The sequence below is a fragment of the Temnothorax curvispinosus genome, unplaced genomic scaffold (assembly GCF_003070985.1).
Source record: "Temnothorax curvispinosus isolate PA1 unplaced genomic scaffold, ASM307098v1 QBEX01006396.1, whole genome shotgun sequence".
NCBI classification, from domain to species: domain Eukaryota; kingdom Metazoa; phylum Arthropoda; class Insecta; order Hymenoptera; family Formicidae; genus Temnothorax; species Temnothorax curvispinosus.
In genome coordinates, this window is record NW_020216176.1 from 28266 (window position 1) to 48066 (window position 19801).

Here is a 19801-nt window from a genome sequence, read left to right on the forward strand (position 1 = left end):
TTAAAAAATGGTTCGTTTATTGTTAAAGTTTCTTCACATCTCAGATCCATATAATACATGACACAAGTATTCCCCGCATGTTCTTCTGCGATCGAGAAGAGATAGCTCGATTTTATCGATACGCGGTTTCCGATGGTTGCTTAACTCGTCAGTCAGCACTTCGGGCGGCTGCTTGCGCGTGTGCGACCAAATGCGCGGCCTTAGCCTGGGCCACTTCGGGAGTGTCGATTACTCGGCCGTCAGGTCCAAGTGGAGCGTAACTGTAAGCGTAGAACGCAGGCGAAGTGGCGTATGCCAGAGCACCGTATGGAACCAGCCCGACGGTCTTAGCTGCCTCCTGCGTAAACGAATATTTAATTAAATTAAGATAAATATATCAATGCCTAGACACGTACCTTATGTCTGGACGGATAGGTACGTGTCCAGGCATTGGTACAATTTACCTTACTCATCGGTATATTGCGACGCGAGGAAATCACGGAAGACTAAGTAATGTTACCAAAACGCCTCGAAGATATGATGATATGTAACGAGATGAATGGGGCATTACACGATTTACAGTCTAAATATACAATATATAATATTTTTATGCTGTGGAGTGTAAATGAACGTTGCATCAACGGTTCTCGACTTTTAACAATGAAGAGCAGTGCTACGTTGAATGTCGGTCACGAATAGCTATTGCCGTTTGCGCAACCATCTCTAAACCGAGAGTGTCGTACTTGGGCGTGAGCGGCGAGATGGGCAGCCTTGGCCTGGGCGACCTCAGGTGTGTCTACCACCCGACCGTCGGCGCCGATGGGCGCGCCGTACGTAATCGCAGGTGCATAGATCGCAGGTGCATAAATGGCGGGCACGTATCCGTAGCCGAGCGTGTTCCTGGCAGCCTCGTAGGCCTGAGTGGCGAGATGCGCCGCTTTCGCCTGCGCTACCTCCGGCGTGTCCAGGACTTTCCCGTCCGGTCCGAGCGGTACACCGACGCGATATATCGAGTAGGCCGGTTTTGCGGCCGCGATGGCGCAGAATGCGCATAGAACAATCTGTAAAAGAAAAATTCACGCGTAAATCTTGTGCGTAGTCATTCCAAATGCTTGTGAAGTACTTTCTCAACAAAGAATCTGACCCCAAAATTGAAGAAACCTAATTACGGAAAGAATTATTGACAGATATTAACAAGTTCTATTTAAATTTACAACTAATAAATCGGTTGGACGATAATCGAGTTGATCGCGGAATAAACAATTAAATGCAATAAAATTGTCGTCTGTAAGATTATTCGTTCGAGGGTCCCCTACCGATCCGATGGTACTCACGAGAGTCCTCATGTCTTATCAGTGAGGTCAAGCGCTGCTGGATGATAAACCAGTACTCGCCCTAAAGTATGGACTGCTGTGTCGTATCGTGTCGCGTCTCGAATCTCCTTTTATATATGTGAATCCTGGTAGGGAGTCGTCAACCCGTAGGAGGGGACCACACCCTGCAGCAAGTATTATACCTCAAAGTGCTGACATTGACATTACGTTAATGAGGCCCTGCCATCGTCTGATTCTGCCCCGGGGAGGGATATTCTCTCCGGCTCTTCTGAGATGTGGCCGCATCGTCGAGGTCAGTCTCACATCGTCTTGCGACTTCGTTGGCTGGCTCTTTTTCACGCTCATCATCATTATCAACAGTGACCGCCAAGGGCTCGGACCTAATAGGAAGCCCGGCGCGGTTTGCTGCACGAAGGGTCGATTACTTTTTGCTGGATAGATGCGCGGAAGGTGATTCCCGGCCGTAAAGTCTCGTTTATTACCGCGAAAATGATGGATAATGAGTCTCCTTCTCATGGACATGTAACCGCAATGTGCTAGACTATCATCTTCCTGCAGGCGTACATAAATTTACATAGCGTCTCAAGTGAGCTTCAAGATGAGCGATTTAATTAAAATGAAAACAAATACGTTAGTTTCCTTGAATCTTACATATAATTATAATAGCATTATTTAATTTGAATTACTGAATTCTCTGCTACTAAACTTAACGCATTTTCGATCGCTTTATTGCGTCTATATATTTAAAAATATAATAATAAACGATGTAAAAGAAGGGTATAAAATATTGAACAGTTATAATCGCATTTGTCGGTGTCTTAATCCTTATATTGATCTTTTTATTTATCTGCGAGAAAAATCTTCCATAAAAAGAAATAGAATCGAGGTTGCGTATCACCGTGTTCGGCGGAGGATCCCCGTTCACCGCGTTACCATAACTTCTCGATACTCTCAGGCATGCCGATCAACGGCCGTCCTTGCCGATATCAAAGCGAAGCTGCCGAAAGGAGGAAAAGGAAAGGACGGGGCGAGACGCAATTAAAATGTATGAGGTGCGACGTAGAAAAAGAGAGCGTGCCGAAATGAAGGTCTCGATCGCGCGTCCTCGAGATCGGGATCGTGATTTTTCCTGAATGGAAGATCGGGACGGATCGCTCTCTTTGACGGTACACGTCTGATCCGTATCGGCAGGTGCGGCACGCGTCTTTTTGCTCGCCGATCGAAAATTCCGCTTCCTCAAGGTCTCGCTTCCTGAACGAAACTCCTCTTTGTGCCGTGTGCTCGCGCAGGACGCTTCGGCCACCCGACCACACGTTTAAGAACTCGTAATGTTTCGCGGGAGAAAGATTTTACCGGTTTCGCGTTACTCGGAAACGCGAAAGCGTCTTCCGTGAAAATTAAAACGCATTAATTTCTAGGATCTCTTGGAGAAAATATCTTCCGGAAACTTCAAAATTTCATTCACGAGGAGCGGGGAGGGGGAGGGGAGGGAGCTTGAAACTTGCGGAACACCGCTTCTTAATATTTATTTAAGCGATTCGTATCTGTTGCATCTATTAAAATGAAATATGTAGCAAATCGTAACGCCTTTATAAGCATTACGTTAATTCATTATACGCGCTCTGCCAACGTAATATCATTGAGCAACGACCACAGTTGTAAGATACCTACATTTGCACATAATGGCGAATTGTTAACCTTATGGGTTTGCACATGCGTAAATGCGGTGAGTTAATTGCTAAAATCACTTTAAATAATTTGATAAATAACTAATGAGAAGTCGTAAGTAGGCCACTTACGAAAAGCAACGTTAGAATCATCCAGTATGCAGTACGGATATACCTATGTATAAACGAATATATTAAAAATTATTTTCAAACAAATATATATATAAATTTTCTATATTAATAAGTAAGTGAAATACGACCGTATATGATATGCAAAATTCTATGTATTTTTAAATATATAAAATAATTCATGTATAATAAAGATATTAAATTTGAAATGTATTCAAAATTAGCAACAATCTTTCTTTTACGTAAAAATGAATTTACAATAGTATCCACGTGTGATTTTGCAACACGCAAGTAACGCATGACCACTATTCGGAACGTTGCGTTAATTTCAACGATTCCTTTAAACGCGAAGAATTTTCACTCGCGTTTTCAGCGAGAAATTTTCCCCATATCTGTGTGGGCGCTTTATTAACGCAACGACCGGGGAACAAAAGCCCTTTTCCTTGGAATTCGAGATAATCTCCGGCACGCCCGGCGACCCTATATTGTCTATTAGCATAAGCGCATATACGGGTATGACTGTATGACCTTAAATCCCCATTAAACGACGTCTGCAATTAGCGCCGGCCAACTTGCCGTTTTTCCTTCGAGCGTATACGCGCGCGCGTGGGCCGAAAGCATCGATCTCCCAGCGATTTCTAGTATACCGATTAGGTGGAGCAGCTATTATGACGAGCCGCGATTTCTCGTGCTGAGATAATTACGCGTGTAATTATATAAGATTTGCGTGTATGGAAAATTGCTTCATCGTGAGGAAATTCATCTTCAAGTTGTCGAAAGAGTGAAAATAAGGAGAGAGCCTGTTATATCATCAAATTAAAGAATTATCGAATTAAAGAAATACGCATGTTGGAAAGAAAAAAGTAAAAGAGGGAAAAGAAAAAAGTAAGTAGATAAATATCAGAGACTTAAAATGGATTAACGTTTTTTATTAATCTTAAAATATTCGTAATTAACATTTTTTTTTTAATGAACCGCGAGTGATTTATTGATATTGCGAGAGATGTCGACGTTGTAAAATATTAAACCTATTCAAGGGGTGTCGGAATCGTTATTGCGTGTGAAATGTTGTGTGCCTTGAATTGAATTCGACTGTGTATTCAGAATAGGAGCACGGAACGCGGTTAAGTGATCGGATCAATCATTCCTCGGATTCGTACGCGAGCGCAAAAAGACGACGAGGTATGCCGCCAGCCAGCCTGCGAGGCCGCAGGCGGATGTTGACAGGTATGCCTGTTGCATACGTCGGTTCTCAACGAGCGATACGATTATTTATAGCGTGCTGTACCGAGAGATATGTATCTCTTCAGATCACGCCTTTTCTTCTAGCGTTCATAAATTGTAACACTCGGTCGATGTTCCGTCGTTTAAATAGTTACATCCTGTGCAATGTTCTATCTGTATTAACAATCATAATTTTACATAATATTAGAATTGAACATGATCTTCCGTAGTCAAGATAGTAGCAAGATTACATGCAGTGTTATTGTGGTATTAAGATTCGATTGTTATGTGTGAAATGCACGAATATACGTTTTAAATGCCGATATTGAATTTTCTTAAAGATGCAATATATATTCCATAAATCAGTTTTTCTCTTTTGCAGAGGATCCATTCTCAGCTAAAGAAACATTTAAGTAGTTCAGTAGAAACAGCAATATATTGGGAGGATACACTGTTGTAATAAAATAAGAAATCAGGCAACCAGCGGAATGCTTTATATTTCTTACAAGCTAAAGCATTGGCATTAGCATGTCTTACAATTAGATAATGAATCGGGTACGTGAATCTTGCGGTTCAGCCTGAAAGCCGATTGTGCAAGGTGCGAAAACATTTACGATTGACGTATCACGAAATGCATTGTATAACAAAACTGTTGCGCGTATATCAAATTAAGGAACGCGCGTTTTCCAACTGCGTATAACATTGCGGCAACGTCAATTTATGATTCTATCAACACCGCGGAAAAATCAGCTCGCGTTCACGTGTCGCCCTGTTCCCTTGATTGATATGGTCAGTAATCGTCGTAGCCGCTATTCGCGCCGTCGTCGTAAGACAGGGTGCCCGACGGGTCGCCGTAATAGCCGTCGTGGCTGTAGACCGCGGGCTTGTAAATCTGCGAATGATCGAACGCGACGGGTGTCGCGGAAGCTATGTGATTGTAAGCCGCAAAATGCGCGGCCCTCGCTCGGGCCACTTCCGGCGTGTCTACCACGCGACCCTGAAAGCAAAAGGAAGAAAACAATAAAGAAAGCGGCATATTAATATCCACCTTTTAACATCTACGGCCTTCCTCTTCGATACAATGTTATTAAATTATCTTCCAATTAATTACTGTAATTTTCACTTACTAATTGAAAAATGTATAAAATTTATTTTCAAAGGTTTGCGAAATTTCAAGTATGTAAATTATAGTGAATAATACTTCTTTATTGTTAATATTCAAAATCTAAAATTAACACCTGAAATCAAGTCAAGCGTAACTACAAGAAATGTGAAGAAAAGTGGAAGAAGGATTTTATATTATTATTATTATTATTTATTATTAAAAAGGCTCAAAGAAGAAAAATCAATCAAATAAAATAAAAAGGTTTAGTACCATAACTAGGTATTCGTGTCGATGTATTTAATACGAATTAATATTCACAGGCGTCTCGGTCCGTAATCAGACCATCTTCAGTGTAATTTACGAAAGGAACGGTAATTAAAAATTATATAAGCACGCAAAGACGCATTACACGCAGCCTATATTCTAATGCAATCTTATAAAAAGTTATGAAGATCTCCTGATTCTCTTTATCGATACGTGTTTCTCGACCGTTATTAATAACATGACAGTTTACAACGTGTCTTATTATAAAGAACATTTGAACCATTTTTATTACTGCTTTCACTTTTTAATTTTTGATATGTTCGCACGCAGGGAATTTGATCTACGCTTTATATGATTGCGTTAGAATATAGACCGCGAATAATGCACTTTGCGTGCTTATATAAGTTTTAATTGCATGTTTCTTTGTTTTAATTACATGTGTTCTTTTGTAAATTACACCGGTCTGAATACAGAACCGAGACGCTTGTGAATGTTAATTCGTTGATCATCATTATTAAATTATAGTTCAAATCTTCAAGAACTCAATTGATCTAAACCGAGTACACTTTTAGGATTATTATTTTCGCATATTTTTGAAACTGTGCACCGCATCGAACTTAATTGTTCACTCAACTGAATGGGATAAAAATCTTACGTCGCGGTCTAACGGGGCAGGTGGCCCGTGATATCCGTATCCGTTGTGGTACATTTGATGACCGACCGATACGGGTTTGACGTATCCGTGATAGTCCTCATTTTCCGTGTAGGAAGCCACGCCGTGCGGAACTCTCGCGGCAGCTTCCGCTACGGCGGCGAGATGCGCCGCTTTGGCATGCGCCACTTCCGGCGTGTCCCTGACTCTGCCATCGTGGCCTATGGGCGCCGGTGGTCCGTGGTATTGATAATGCGTCGGCATAGCCAAAGTTATGCAGACAACGGTGGCGATTAAGAAGATCTATGAACATAAAAACGATTAATGTGTGTGTGTGTGTGAAGACAGCATTTTTCGATATTTCAGCAAAATTATTTTTGGATACAAATTTCGTGGTTTTGCGATTCTCATTGCAGATTTTATCGCAATTCCGACAGTTCGTTTAATCGTTAACGATGATAATTTATTGATACTTGCTCAATAATTTCTTGATTGACTGCTAAAAATGGTTGTAATCCAACAAAATCACTTACCAAGGACTTCATTATTACGTTCAAGTCTGAATAGAAGTGTCACCGTTTTCTAACCATCGAGAGCAAAACACTCGGTTTATATACAATCGGTGATATAATCTTACCTAACAGCGTCACCCCACCAATGGTGAACACCGTTCGGCAAATATTCGTACAACTGATCGTTCGATTTTTACGAAATTGCGTCAAAATTCTCGATATTTTCGCATCAATGGTGCGAGACTATATTACGGAAATAAATGTAATGTTGTATTAACAGCGGTCTAATAAAAAATAATCTTTATAGTATTAATAAAACAAATATGTTTTAATAAAATGTCATTAAACTCTTGTTTCAATTATAAGATAATTGTTGTTAGCTAACGTTGTTGATACAACATCTTTTTTTTTCCGTGTACAGAAATGTGCAATTAATTTAATCACAATTGTTTAGATCAACAATCCAAGCGGCGCCCGTGTAATTTCATTTCGTTGATCGAATCATTAATCTTTCGTTAGATCGCGCAACAAAGGATCAGATATATTTAATTGTATCTGATGTAATTATAATCGGCACTCTTATTGTTCTCCAAGTAAACCGCAATGGCTCATTAAACAATTAGACGCAGTGCTTTTACGTGGCGGAATTTAATTCGCAGTGCAAGATAATCGCGAATCACGTTACGAGTTATTAGAGAACCTGTATTTTGTTATACGATATTTATTAATTATAGTCAGGCGAATGTCAATGTCGATGAGTAATTTCAATATTAAAGGGGACTAACGGGTTTTTTCCCTCGTGGACAAGTAAATTGACAGCGTTTAATCTTTACGTTAGCTTCGTTAATAAACGCGATGTCGAAAAACTTGCGATTAATCGCTCGTCTCGATAATCTTTCTGATTTATGTCGGGGCTGCAATCTTGAATCTTTCCTCGCGGAACCGTTCGCTCGGCAATCGGGATCCCGACGAGATGCAGGGTCGATCGGATACGTTCCCATCGGCGCTGACACTTTTTTGCCGAGCCCAATTGTACAACATCGCTCGTAGAACGTTCGCGTTTTGGCGCAATCATATAATTCCGTTCTTGCGGGCATTCCAAGCCGCCCCTCTATCCCTCCCCCTTTTCACCCTTTCTCGCTCCTTCTCTCTGCCTCTCTCCCTCTACCCCATCTGTATCTCTCACTTTTTGTTTCCAACTTTTTCTCGTTCTTTCTCTCTGTCTACCGCGATTTTTCGATCTCTCTTTTTATCGCGCAAAATGATCGCCCTGATGTGTCTCCATTTCGCCTTTCAAGCGAAATGAACCAAACACGAAAAACCGCCTCTTTCGCGTTTTTGTTATCTGAAAATCAAGGCGGCCCCATGTTGTAAAACGTTCCGCGTTTACGCTATAATATTTAGTACAGCACGTCTGTACTAGTTGCCCGCGTATCGTTCGCCGGCTATATAAAGTCTACGTGGCCTGACCGTACAGACAGAGATTCGCCTGATCTCGAATAGACGCGCGCAAGTATGAAGTCCCTTGTAAGTACACGGATACTCTATCCCGATCCTTCTTATTTTCACAATTCTTTATTAACAAAAGTGTTATATTAATTATTATATTTAAAAAAATTATCATTTTTTAATAATAAATCTTTTTAGTATTAAAAAAAACAATAATATAAAAAAATTTAGATTGAGACAACATTCTGTACTAAGTTTATTAAAATTAAACTTTCTCACGCAATGAAAAGACTGCTTTCACATCTGAATATAATTTTTTGCTTATTTTGCTTGTAAATTTTTTTGCAGCGTACACCAAGAGACTTTTTATAACTATTGTTATCGCTGTCTTCCATAGTTTCCTCCTTTTATCTCAGGATTCGACAGATAAATCTCTTCGTTCTTTCAGATTGTCCTATCGTGCCTCACGCTGTCGACGCTGGCACTGCCGACGCATCACGAGCCTAAGGTGTATCACGTGGGACATTACTATCACGGACCACCAGCCCCGCTGGCCCATGACGGCCGGGTGGTCGACACGCCGGAAGTGGCCCACGCCAAAAAGGCACATTTCGCGGCGTACGCCGAGGCGGCTGCCAAAGCGGCGCCGCTTCACGTTGGATATTACGCGGGCGGAGGTCACGACGGGGGATACGCCGGCGGATTTGACGGCGGATTCGACGGGGGATATCCCGCGGGCGGAAGTTACATCGGTTACGCCGGCGGACACCACGGCGGATACCAGAGCAAGTACCACGGTCCACCGGCACCGCTCGGCAAGGACGGACGAGTCGTAGATACGCCGGAAGTGGCCCACGCCAAGATCGCGCATCTGTCCGCCCACGCCGAGGAGCTGGCCAAGCATCTGCCGTACGCGTATTCCTACCCGCACTTCTCATGATGAACACCTTGTCGAGGGAATACACCAAGGAAGGACCATTAACTCTCATTGCTTTCATCAATAGCGACTTCTTCAAAGAATTGTGTCGACGCGCATCTTGTTATACGCTCGCGTTGGCGGATGTGCATCTCGGGCAACATAAATATTATTTCATACACGCTAAAATGTAACGACACGAAAATAACAAATATACAACGTGTGAGTAAATAACAAATATAATGTGTGAATAAATAACAAATAAAATATAACGTGTGAGTAAATAACATTCATTGATTTCCCTCTCGTACAAATCGAAGGTATCTCCGTAAGATTCATTATTGCTTCGAAATAATTATTAATTTCGTAACGTAATGATTTTTAATAGAAAATTACGGAAATTAATTATATACTCGATTTTTGTATCTTTTGATGTTTTGATATCTCCGTGCGTTTCTGCCTTTTGAATAATATTTATACAGCAGAGTGCAAATGTTTTGTTTCACGCGGTTAGAGTGCATAAGAATTTTTCTCGCCGTTCTGCGGTGAGAAGTGCTGACGACGTGCCGAGCTCAATTATGGTTCAGAAGCACGAGTTCGGTTGCCGATCGTGCGTATCGATCACTCACGATCGACTGCCACTCCGTCAAGCTCGACTAAACGCCCAAACACGTCGGTGTTGCGCGCGTTGGTGACAAACGCGCGCAATTCCTTTCAGATCAAACGTACCAATAGGGCTTGATCGATGAACTGGCCAAGCGGCCGGTTGCGACACCGCTATCTCCGTTTTAGTAATTCAACAACTATTGTTATCGCCATCCGGTGACATACTATTGTGATTGATACGACACGTGAGGATAAATAATCCCCATAAACTGCGGAACATATAGTGGGTGTAACTCGTTGCGTGATCGTGGCCTAAAGATAACGGCACGTGAGATACAATCGTAAATCGGTCTCGCGGGCTGTTATCTGTTGCTTTCAATAAAATGCTAATGAAAATTTACTGAAAACTTCACCCATAGTATCCATAATAATCGATCATATATTTGTGCAAATAAAACGGAACTCATTTCTCATGCTTTCAATTCTCAAAAAAACACTGTTAAACATTAAAAGATGAAATTTAAGCCAATACCTAAATTAAATAACATTTTGTTATTTTTAACTACACTATATTATGTGTCAAAATATATTATTTTAACAAAATAGTATTATTTTAATTGATATAGTTAAATTAATTGTTTTATTTTATTATTAATTAAATTGTTTTAGTTAAATCAACAATATATTGAGCAGTGGCGACTTATAAGAGTGGTTAAAAATGACTCAAATTGAGTATAATTTGGCACTACAAATTTAACAGTGAAAAATTTTTAGAAGAAAAGTAAAGTATCTACTTCTAGAAAAATTTGGATAGCACACAGAGAAATGTTTCTTTAGATTTAATAAATTTTCTTAAATCTAAAGAAATGTATGCATAAATTTCTTTAATATTTAAGAAAATTTATTAAATCTAAAGAACATTTCTCTTTGTGCATAATACATTTAATCGAGAAATTAAATATGGACGAAATAGTAATTGAGTGAGAATCTCTGACGTTCTTTGCAAAGTGACTTTTGTAACTTCTCGATTTAATTCCTGGCGCCGCGTTTGAAGAGGCAACGATGCTGGGAATGGAAAGATCATTGATCTCGCGGCATCAGCGAGATCACTTTGGCGAAAGCCGGCGACTTAAATGACTGCGAACTGCATCCGCGGGTGACGCGCATAGCGGCGCAGCATCTAGCCGAGGTGTGCATATTTTACTCGCGACACGAGGTCACGGGACACGCGCATACGGGTGCCATTGTTAACGCACGGCGTAAATGTTACGGGGCACGGCGTGGTGTGCAGTTAAGGAGAACGTTTTTCCTGGGTGTGGTTGTTACCCCGCGAGTCGATCGCGCCAAGTCAGGCGGGGCACGGGCAGCCACAGCACGCCCGATCGAGACGCTCGTACCCCTATAAATTGCACCACGCACGTTGATGGCGGCTGTAATGCGGATCTAAACGTGCGTGCCCGACAACCGCACAGTGTCTTGCCGAGAGATCTGAGGGCGACGGGATACCTTTGGGATACGCAGGGTGATCGCCGCGATGATGATCAGATACGTCGTGAGTATACGCTGGCAAAATCGGGGAAAGTGCTGCGAGGCGACGTGCCCGAAATTCCAGATCGATTTTCCCGCACTTTTCATCTTGATTAATATTAAATTCTTCTATGAAATTAATATTAGTTTACTTTCTAAATCTTATTAACTCTGAGCTTTGTTAATGTCGATCATTAGTCAATCGTTTGTCACTAATCCTTCATGTAACTCTCCAGACAACAATACCTAAAATCGAGACATAAGACATCTTTAAGATGTCTCAGAGACGTCTTATGTCCCGATTTTGAACATTGTGTTATTTGGGTCGTTACTAAGCTTAATCAATGTCATTCTCTTCCTTTCCATATCGTGCAAAGGAGAGGACTGTTCTTCCAACGTAGTTTCTAATACGCTTGCTTCTTATACATCTAAAATGGATGTTAATAATAAGAAACAATAACGAAAAGATCGGATGATAAGATTCATCATATTGTAGATCCTCTTCTTCGCAATGTCGAGCGCTATTCTGGCGGCTCCACAGTGGTACGGGCCCCATGCTTCCCCGGCACCTTTGGGCCCCGACGGTCGCGTGGTAGATACACCGGAAGTTGCGCAATTGAAGGCTGCCCATTTAAGCGCTCTAGCGGAGGCTAACGCACGTGCACCGAAGGGACCGGGAGCTATCGGCGCTTACGTCGGGCCCAGCGGATACGCTCCAAGCGCATACGCTCCAAGTGGATACGCTCCCAGAAATTACATTTCGCATTACAGGTTTGTTTCAAACACGCGTTTCTACTCAGGATCAGACTTCTCTGGCATCTCTATGTGTTCTTTTATTCAAACGCAACTAGATTAGACTTAATTTAGAAAGGATTATCTTTTTCAAAATTTTATTTTATTTAAATTCCGTTCATCTAACGAGAGCCGACCTAGCTAAACTTAACCCTAGCTAGCTATACTTATTTTGGAATCTTTATATTAATTCGCCGCAATCGGGTCCATGAGACCGCTCGACTTTGTCGAGCATTGTCGTTTTCATTCTAATTAATATTTTTAAGCTTAATTGTAACATAGGAATTGGAAATACAAAGTCTGAATAAGATGTTTATGCTAATATCAGGTCAAGAAAATTATTTGAGTTTATAAACTGAACTTATTATAAGAAAACTGAAAAATTACGTTATTTATGTGAAAACCGGAAAATCGAAAAACGTCCACTGGACCGGAATGTGGCGAGCTATAGGGTTAACTCTCTAAAATCGTCCGAATACATCACGTTGCAGCGGACCACCGGCACCGCTGGGCCCGGACGGCCGCGTAGTCGACACGCCCGAGGTTCAGCAAGCCAAGGCCGTACATTTCTCTCTCTACAATGCGGAAGCGCGGCGCGTGCCGGCCGGTCCAGCCGATCCAGTTGCTGTTGGCGCCTACGATCCATCCTGGAACAATGGCGCCTACGGTCCCGCTTGGGACGGCCCGGCCAACAGCTACTATTAATTCGACTCCAAGGAAACGATCGGTTCAGAACGACGTATGCTTCCGCTCGTTCGGTGGACGTCGACGATCCCGGCGAAATCAATCGCGCGATCGGTCGCGCTGGACCCGCTCGTGAGATCTTCGACGTCCTTCCCAGCTACCTCAAGAATTGGAAGACTAAGACAGATATTACTAACTACCTCTCCGATCAGTTCGAACAAACGATTCTCCCTCGCCGATCTTCCGATCGCGCTTCCCAATGAACTTCCTGCCTATATTTACAGCGTCGCGTTTCATGCATTTCCTATTTGTCACGCGCGAGTACTCGTACTTCCGGGGTATGTAGTGGAAAAAATATATATGCATATGGGATAACAGTAGCGTAGTTAACCATTTCGTGCTTTTTTGCACGGACCAACACTCTTTGATCCACTCGTCTTGAATGTTTTAAAAAAAGTTTAAATATTTAAAGTTTAAATATTATTTCTAAATTAATGTAAGTCCAGAGATTCGAATATTTTTCCCTAAAGCTCGTATCAGACTACAGATTAAGATTGAGATTGGATTGAAATTTAATTAATCAGAATATAAAGAAAACTGATCTCAAGTTTAGTGAACTTCGTTCTAATTGGTCAAATTTCAATCCAGTCTCAATCCCAATCCGTAGTCTAATACGGGGTTAAGAATTTATATAATAATAATAATAATAATTTGTTAACTTCAGCTCACATGTCAAAAAGCGGACTTGGTTTACAATATTTCCTTCCCTAAGAATTTCTAAAAACTTTTGTATAAACGCCTGCGTTTTGAACGTGTTAATTCTGGCTCTTCTTCTTTGAATGAAGAGATTCTATTACATTCATTCACGGCAATCGGTGTTTCACGGCACTCACTTCGATGTTATCGTATTCTACCGTTACTCAGATCTACTTTCGCGGCAGTACACGACACAAAAGATCGTTATCTGCTGAACTCGGTTGTTGCGTACCTCGTTATGCACGATTAATCGCGTCCTTGCTAATGGCACTAACCGTCTAGGATCACGCAGGATAATCGCCTCAAACTATCTCGCAGTCGTAGAAACCGGTTTCCTCATCGTTTTCTCTTCGCAATCGATTTTTCGTTTCCTGCTGTTAATTGACATCAAGTGATTACAGATCTATTAGTTAATCTTTAATGAGATGTTCGTTGCCATGATTCGCTCCGCACGGTGTTTTCTACGCAACCATCCGCAACGCGTCAACGCAACGTGCATTCGAATGAAGTTTTCTTGCAAAACACGCCCGATTTGCGGACGACCGGTCATGGATCACGGATCGCTTCCCTTCAAGGTGGTCTTCTTCTCGTTAGCTGTCGCTGTGCCTTTGAAAATTGACAGCCCATCGTTTAAAGAACGGTGAAACTCAAGCTATAGATTTCAAAAGATCGAAGACTAATTCTATTAATATATCTGCCAGGTTCTCTTTAAAACCTAACCTGATGTCGATTTAAATTGTTTGTCGCATTTGATATGTTATAAATATTTCTAAGCAATTTCTTTCGATAAAACAATATCGGATAAGTTATAATCTCATTTAAGATCAGTAGAGCAGCATGAGGGAAAATATTATTTAATCCTACTAACAAATATCTCCCATATTCTTTAAACTTGTCGACTAAAATCATTCGTCACATTTAACATGTATTATATTGATATATCGTAAATCTTATATATATTATAAATCTTATAAATATGATATATCATATCAGATCATTATATCTGATATATATCTTATATATTATAAATCTTATATTATAAATGTAATATAAAATATCATAATTATACAAAATATTGTAAATGTTTCTATTGTTTAGCAATTCCTTTCGATAAAGCGATATCGGATAGACTTCGTTTGAGGTCAGCGGGGCAAAGCGAGGGAGAAGATTACTTGATCTTGTCCCCGTTATAATCGACGCCGATCCGCGCGGTAACGTGAGACGGAAGAACTCGGTCGACTAGCTCGCCGATTGTTGCGCAAATCTACGCAAAACGGGGTCTCGTAATACGTAATGCCCCCCCTCCCCCCTCGTACACGTAACGAGTAAGACCACGGTCGCGAACGCGCGGCTGCGATATTTCCACGCAGCATCCGCCGATCTTTGCGCGCGCCCGCGGAATTTTTTAGCTCTTCTCGCGGGTAGGCGTATCGTCCGATCTTGTATCTTTATATCGAGGTCAGTTCAAGTTGCGCAGGGTAAGGAGTGGGTAGCGAGGTTGCACACTCCGTCGCGAATGAAATCGGTTTTTTTTTCTTCCCTCTCGAGGAAACGCCTCGGTGACAGAGATCGGCGATTTCTGGCGATCGCGACCGACGTAAGTTCGTCAACGCGCTCCGCGATGACGTCACCTTTGGCTCCGCGCCATTTCATTCTGGCGAATCTCCGAGTCTGAGATTCTCCGATACTCGTAAACTCGTTCACGATCGATTCATCCTTCTTGCATATTCCGCATCGGTTTACGAGTTACGATTCCTGACCTTTTCGCAGCGGAGGTATTCCAAATCACGATGTGCACAGGTTCGTTCTCGAGGAACGAAGCTATTATTCCGCTCCCTCGCTCGTTTCTTCTCACGTCTTTCGTACACTGGTGACCTATGTGGCAACATCCACAACCGTAACGCGAGATGACTACGTTTCAATAGGATTTACATGATATTTCTCAGTTCCCAGAATTAAATCGCCATTAGAGCAGCAATCCGTGTCGTGAACATCATATACGCTCGAGTGTTTCTCGAGAGATACGCAATGCGTCAAATAAAATTTTATATATAATAATTAACGTGTTTTCCAATAAATTGGTGTCTGCGTGCGCGCCGCGCAAGCACAATACCGATTACTCCACGGTACATTGCGCTCCCTTTTTATTCAAGTGTCGCGATACGGCTTACGTAAAACTGCGTGCCGCATTCGCGCCGCAATCCTACAAGACGATCGTTACGATATCGTCCCGCGGCGCGGGTGCACCGCAAAACGCAAAACTTTCCTAATCGGCCTCCCACGACGATCCGATCGCTCTCTTCTTGCTCTTCCGATTTCTATCTGGATTAAGACACAAGAGTTACGTCACGTACCGCCGCGATTTCTTCTGCGAGAAATTCTCCCGTATTTGCGATCCCCTTCGCGAATCCTTTTCTTTGCGCGTGTCAAAATAACAAGAAATATTTAATGTATTATTCATCTTAATCTAAATTTAATGCTGCAGGCACACCGAATGTAGCGAATTAAAAAAATCAGTGCGACAAGATTTTAATCCGTAGAAGTTAGTTAATTAAACACATTTGCATGCATCTTTACATTCTTGAATTAATATTTTTATGGTTTAATAGTGGTAAAGAAACATTTCAGCCGTATTTAAACTAATTGCAAGCTAGACGCAACGCAAGATCGAGAAGTAGGCCAGCACGTGAATAGGATCTTTATTAAAACTTAATTGCTTATTTGACGTTGCGCGACGACGAGCTAGAGATATTAGTCAACGTATTATTTTGCAATCATATAAATTACAAAATATCGCTCGTTAATTGACAATAAGAATAATCAACTTGTACCACTCTATTTTTGATTTTTTACTAATATAGATACAGAATTTAATATAATTAAAATCGTGCGATATTTTTATGTTAAAAATAGAAAGAGAAAAGGAGGTTAAAAAATAAAGATAAGGATAATGATGGAAAAAACAAGGTTCGTTTTTTCATTAAATCTTTCTTTCAGCAGTCTTTATATAATATATCACACTTTTTCGGAATATTTAAAAATTTGTGAGATGTACAAGCGATTGATCTGCGTGGAGCGTCGCGAAAAACATGATAAATTCGTAGGAAGGGAAAACAATTTATTCATCTAGAGTATGTACAGGCACCGGAACATGTAGATCGACCGCAATCCGCTAGGTTCAGAAAGTTCCTAACAGATGCTGGGACTGAAAGTGATGAGGCTCAAAACCCGATGACGGATTGAACACTTGCTGCGTGGCGTAAGGCTGAGTTCCGGGGAAGGAAGATCCGGGGAAGGAAGATCCTGGGAATGCCCGCGAACCACCATAGTGTCCTAGATTAGGATTATAGTTGATGGGAGCAGGACCGGCTGGTGGTCCAGCATAAGCTGAAACAATATGAACAGCATGAACAATATGAACGATATGAATGAACAATGCGAATAATATGAACAATACGAACGATGTGAACAATTTGAACAATAAAACACCATTTAGAAAATACCCAGCAATTTCAAGGAATAAATTCATGGATATAAATGCAAGAGTTATTAGAATAACTTTCAGTAGAATAAAAAATGCAGCAGGAGGGGAGACCATAATTAGAATCATTTTTTGCAAAATAAAAATATTCTTCAAAATGTCCTAAATCGTAACAATTTATATTTATATTTTTTATATTTTAATTTATTACTCAGAGATTAAAAGTTATATTATATTTCTATGTTCAAGTACTGCTGAAAACTGTTCAGTCTTCAAAATACTTTGTCCAATTTTTCCGCAATTTTCTTGTCAATCTTTCAAACTTTCACATCTTATACTTCGCGTTATGTTGCCGCGAGCGGACTTCAAAACATGTTTCTTATCCACGCCCTACGTCAACGATTTACGCCGCGGCCCACGCAGCGGGTCATCGGTCTCTTCCAGTTCTTCGCTTCGCTCACCTTGACCCTGATGGTCCTCGTTCGGGTGATCGCTCGCGTGTTTGTAAGCCCGGGCCTCCGCCTCGGCGAGCTCGGCTAGTCTGGCTGCCTTCAGGGCCGCCACTTCCGGGGTGTCCACGACCGTCCCATCCTCGGCCAATGGCGCCGGGATGAAGGTAGTGGTCTTCGTCGGTAGCGAGTAGCTCTTCTGCCCCACGAAATTAGCCCGTGCGTTGTATTGCTGCGGTTGTTGGTAATTCACCGGGGCGTAGATGGGCGCCTGCACGTGATTAGGCGTCTGATATATCGGAGTGGGTTGCTGGTAGCTGGCCTGTCTCAGATAAGGCGCCGCGGTCGGCTGTACGGCCGAGTAGCTGTACGCGGGCGACGAGATCTGATTGTAATCGGACAAGTGTTGCTGGCTCTTCTCGTTCTGAGCCGCGCGGGCGGCGGCCTTGGCGAATTCGGCAAAGTGCGCGGCCTTCGCCTGCGCCACTTCCGGCGTGTCGATGACGTTGCCGTCCTCGCCGACCGGAGCGGGCGGCGCGTAGCTCGGCGGGACTTGTTGAGGGTGGTGAACCAGGGGATTCCCGTATGGGGACGAACCGACGTACGCGGCTCTACAGGTCGCCGCCGTGGCGAGCAGGAAAATCTAAAGGAAAACAAACGAATTGGAATAATTAGATCTTAATTCGACCTAAGAGAAGTACGTATTTATAAAAAAAAAAAAATTATATTTTATGTATTGTTTCCAAAAAGTGTCATTTCGACTCGGAATCATCTTTTGGAAGGAATTTGATAGAAACGATGAAGTTTAGTATTGGTAGTCGTCACGAACTACCAATACGTAATCGACAGTTAATCCGTCGCTTATCGGGTCATCTCGTTGCGCGATCTCGATCGGCATTTCTCGCTAGGCGGTTTCGTTTGACCTACCCCAACCTTTCACTTTCCTTTGTCCCGGTGGGATCACTCACCAGGCCTCTCATGACAATCCAGGGGCGTGTATATCCTTCGCTGTACTCCCACACACCTTCTGCACCGATAAAAAGAGCGCTGCTGTGTCTGTCAGTACTCGCTCCCAGGAGTGAGGGACCCGGACCGGGCGTCGGTTCGGTGTTTTGTGTTCCTGGAGAACGGCCGGTTGGTACCATTTATAGTCCGCGCATTCGTCCGTCCCCTCCCACGTTGATGCGATAGCCGGCGACCTGGAGGGAGCCAGAGGTGATCGGCTAACCCGGGTGGCCCGGGAAGTTCACCGGAAAGATCGGAAAAGCTATTATCCTCACTTTCTCTCTCTCTCTCTCTCTCTCTCTCTCTCTCTCTCTCTCTCTCTCTCTCTCTCTCTCTCTGTTTTTCTCTAGTTCTCTCTATCTTTCGCCAACCTTGACATTTGAACGCGGCTTCTGCACTTCGTGACCGGAAGCGTGTCAGTAGCTAATGATGCACTCGATTGAATCTTAATTAATAGACATAAAATCGCCATCGTTTCTTCGCAGAGTGGATTTTCATTGACTGAATTAAAGCTGAAAGACATTTCATCATTTACAGTATTTACATTGATCATCTCTTACAATATTTATTAATTTTTTTAAATTTTCCGACAACAATTAGCAATGTGAATAATTAATTCTCTGTTGTACCGAGTTGCATAAATCAATCTGGCATCCTTTTATCGAGAGACATATATTTTTCACTCCTGCATGATCCTGGTTAAATCATGTCACCGATAGAAGGGATCTCGCCGTTAAAAAACAACAAAAGCATGTGTTGGTGCTAACTCACCAGCCCTGAGCAAACGAAGGACTCGAAGTCGAAGGACGAGCTATATTAAAAATGCATTCTCACAGTACAAAGCACATTGGTCGTAATGCATTTATGGTGTATATACGGACCTGCATGACTCGTGCAGTAAATTCACACAAAAGTCACTCTCTACTGCGATCAAAAATAGTTTTCTCAAATATTTATCATGCGTAAACATAGCAGAGCTACAATTGTTTCTAAAAGTGTGATTTTAATGACGTTTATTTGTTAATTTTATTTCGACATTACTAACAATAAGAAAAAATGTAACACTATTGCTATAAGGTAGACTTGTTTAAATTTCAATTAACCTAAGAGCTTAGATTAATATAAAATTTTAAGAAGAATTTGAATTTTGGGTCTCAAATTAAATTTAAATTTGGACTCAAATAAAAATTAAATTTAGACACAAATTGTTCCGATAAAATTGTCAAAATTACTTAAAAACTTTTTCTATTGCTGAATATTACGACAAATG

The 19801-nt window shown here is 41.8% G+C and overlaps 4 protein-coding genes across 4 annotated transcripts; 2 read left to right on the plus strand and 2 right to left on the minus strand.

Moving 5' to 3' along the window:
- Positions 1-148: 148 nt before the first annotated feature.
- LOC112455821 (pupal cuticle protein-like) lies at positions 149-6899 on the minus strand. Its single transcript, XM_025018008.1, has 5 exons — positions 6888-6899; positions 6358-6657; positions 1617-1865; positions 723-1040; positions 149-337 (listed from the first exon to the last, which is right to left on the minus strand). The coding sequence occupies exons 1-5, from the start codon at positions 6897-6899 to the stop codon at positions 149-151; spliced, it is 1068 nt and encodes a 355-aa protein (XP_024873776.1).
- Positions 6900-8381: 1482 nt separating this feature from the next.
- Positions 8382-9382, plus strand: LOC112455827 (cuticle protein 5-like). The gene is made up of 2 exons (XM_025018029.1): positions 8382-8393; positions 8764-9382. Exons 1-2 carry the CDS (start codon positions 8382-8384, stop codon positions 9253-9255), a joined length of 504 nt encoding a protein of 167 aa, XP_024873797.1. The 3' UTR covers positions 9256-9382.
- Positions 9383-11163: 1781 nt separating this feature from the next.
- On the plus strand, positions 11164-13261 carry LOC112455832 (cuticle protein 2-like). The gene is made up of 3 exons (XM_025018035.1): positions 11164-11389; positions 11861-12135; positions 12648-13261. Exons 1-3 carry the CDS (start codon positions 11372-11374, stop codon positions 12859-12861), a joined length of 507 nt encoding a protein of 168 aa, XP_024873803.1. The 5' UTR covers positions 11164-11371; the 3' UTR covers positions 12862-13261.
- Positions 13262-16633: 3372 nt separating this feature from the next.
- LOC112455830 (pupal cuticle protein-like) lies at positions 16634-18621 on the minus strand. Its single transcript, XM_025018033.1, has 3 exons — positions 18495-18621; positions 17539-18169; positions 16634-16983 (listed from the first exon to the last, which is right to left on the minus strand). Exons 1-3 carry the CDS (start codon positions 18504-18506, stop codon positions 16775-16777), a joined length of 852 nt encoding a protein of 283 aa, XP_024873801.1. The 5' UTR covers positions 18507-18621; the 3' UTR covers positions 16634-16774.
- Positions 18622-19801: the final 1180 nt, after the last annotated feature.

Bases quoted from the DNA above. Each gene is read 5' to 3' on its own strand.
- LOC112455832 (XM_025018035.1), top strand. The intron at 12,136-12,647 runs GTTTGTTTCAAA...ATCACGTTGCAG, and splicing joins AATTACATTTCGCATTACAG to CGGACCACCGGCACCGCTGG.
- LOC112455821 (XM_025018008.1), bottom strand. The intron at 1,866-6,357 runs GTAAGATTTTTA...GTACGCCTGCAG, and splicing joins CTGCCCCGTTAGACCGCGAC to GAAGATGATAGTCTAGCACA. The intron at 1,041-1,616 runs GTGAGACTGACC...TTTCTTTTACAG, and splicing joins CAACGAAGTCGCAAGACGAT to ATTGTTCTATGCGCATTCTG.
- LOC112455830 (XM_025018033.1), bottom strand. The intron at 16,984-17,538 runs GTGAGCGAAGCG...ATATTGTTTCAG, and splicing joins CGAGGACCATCAGGGTCAAG to CTTATGCTGGACCACCAGCC.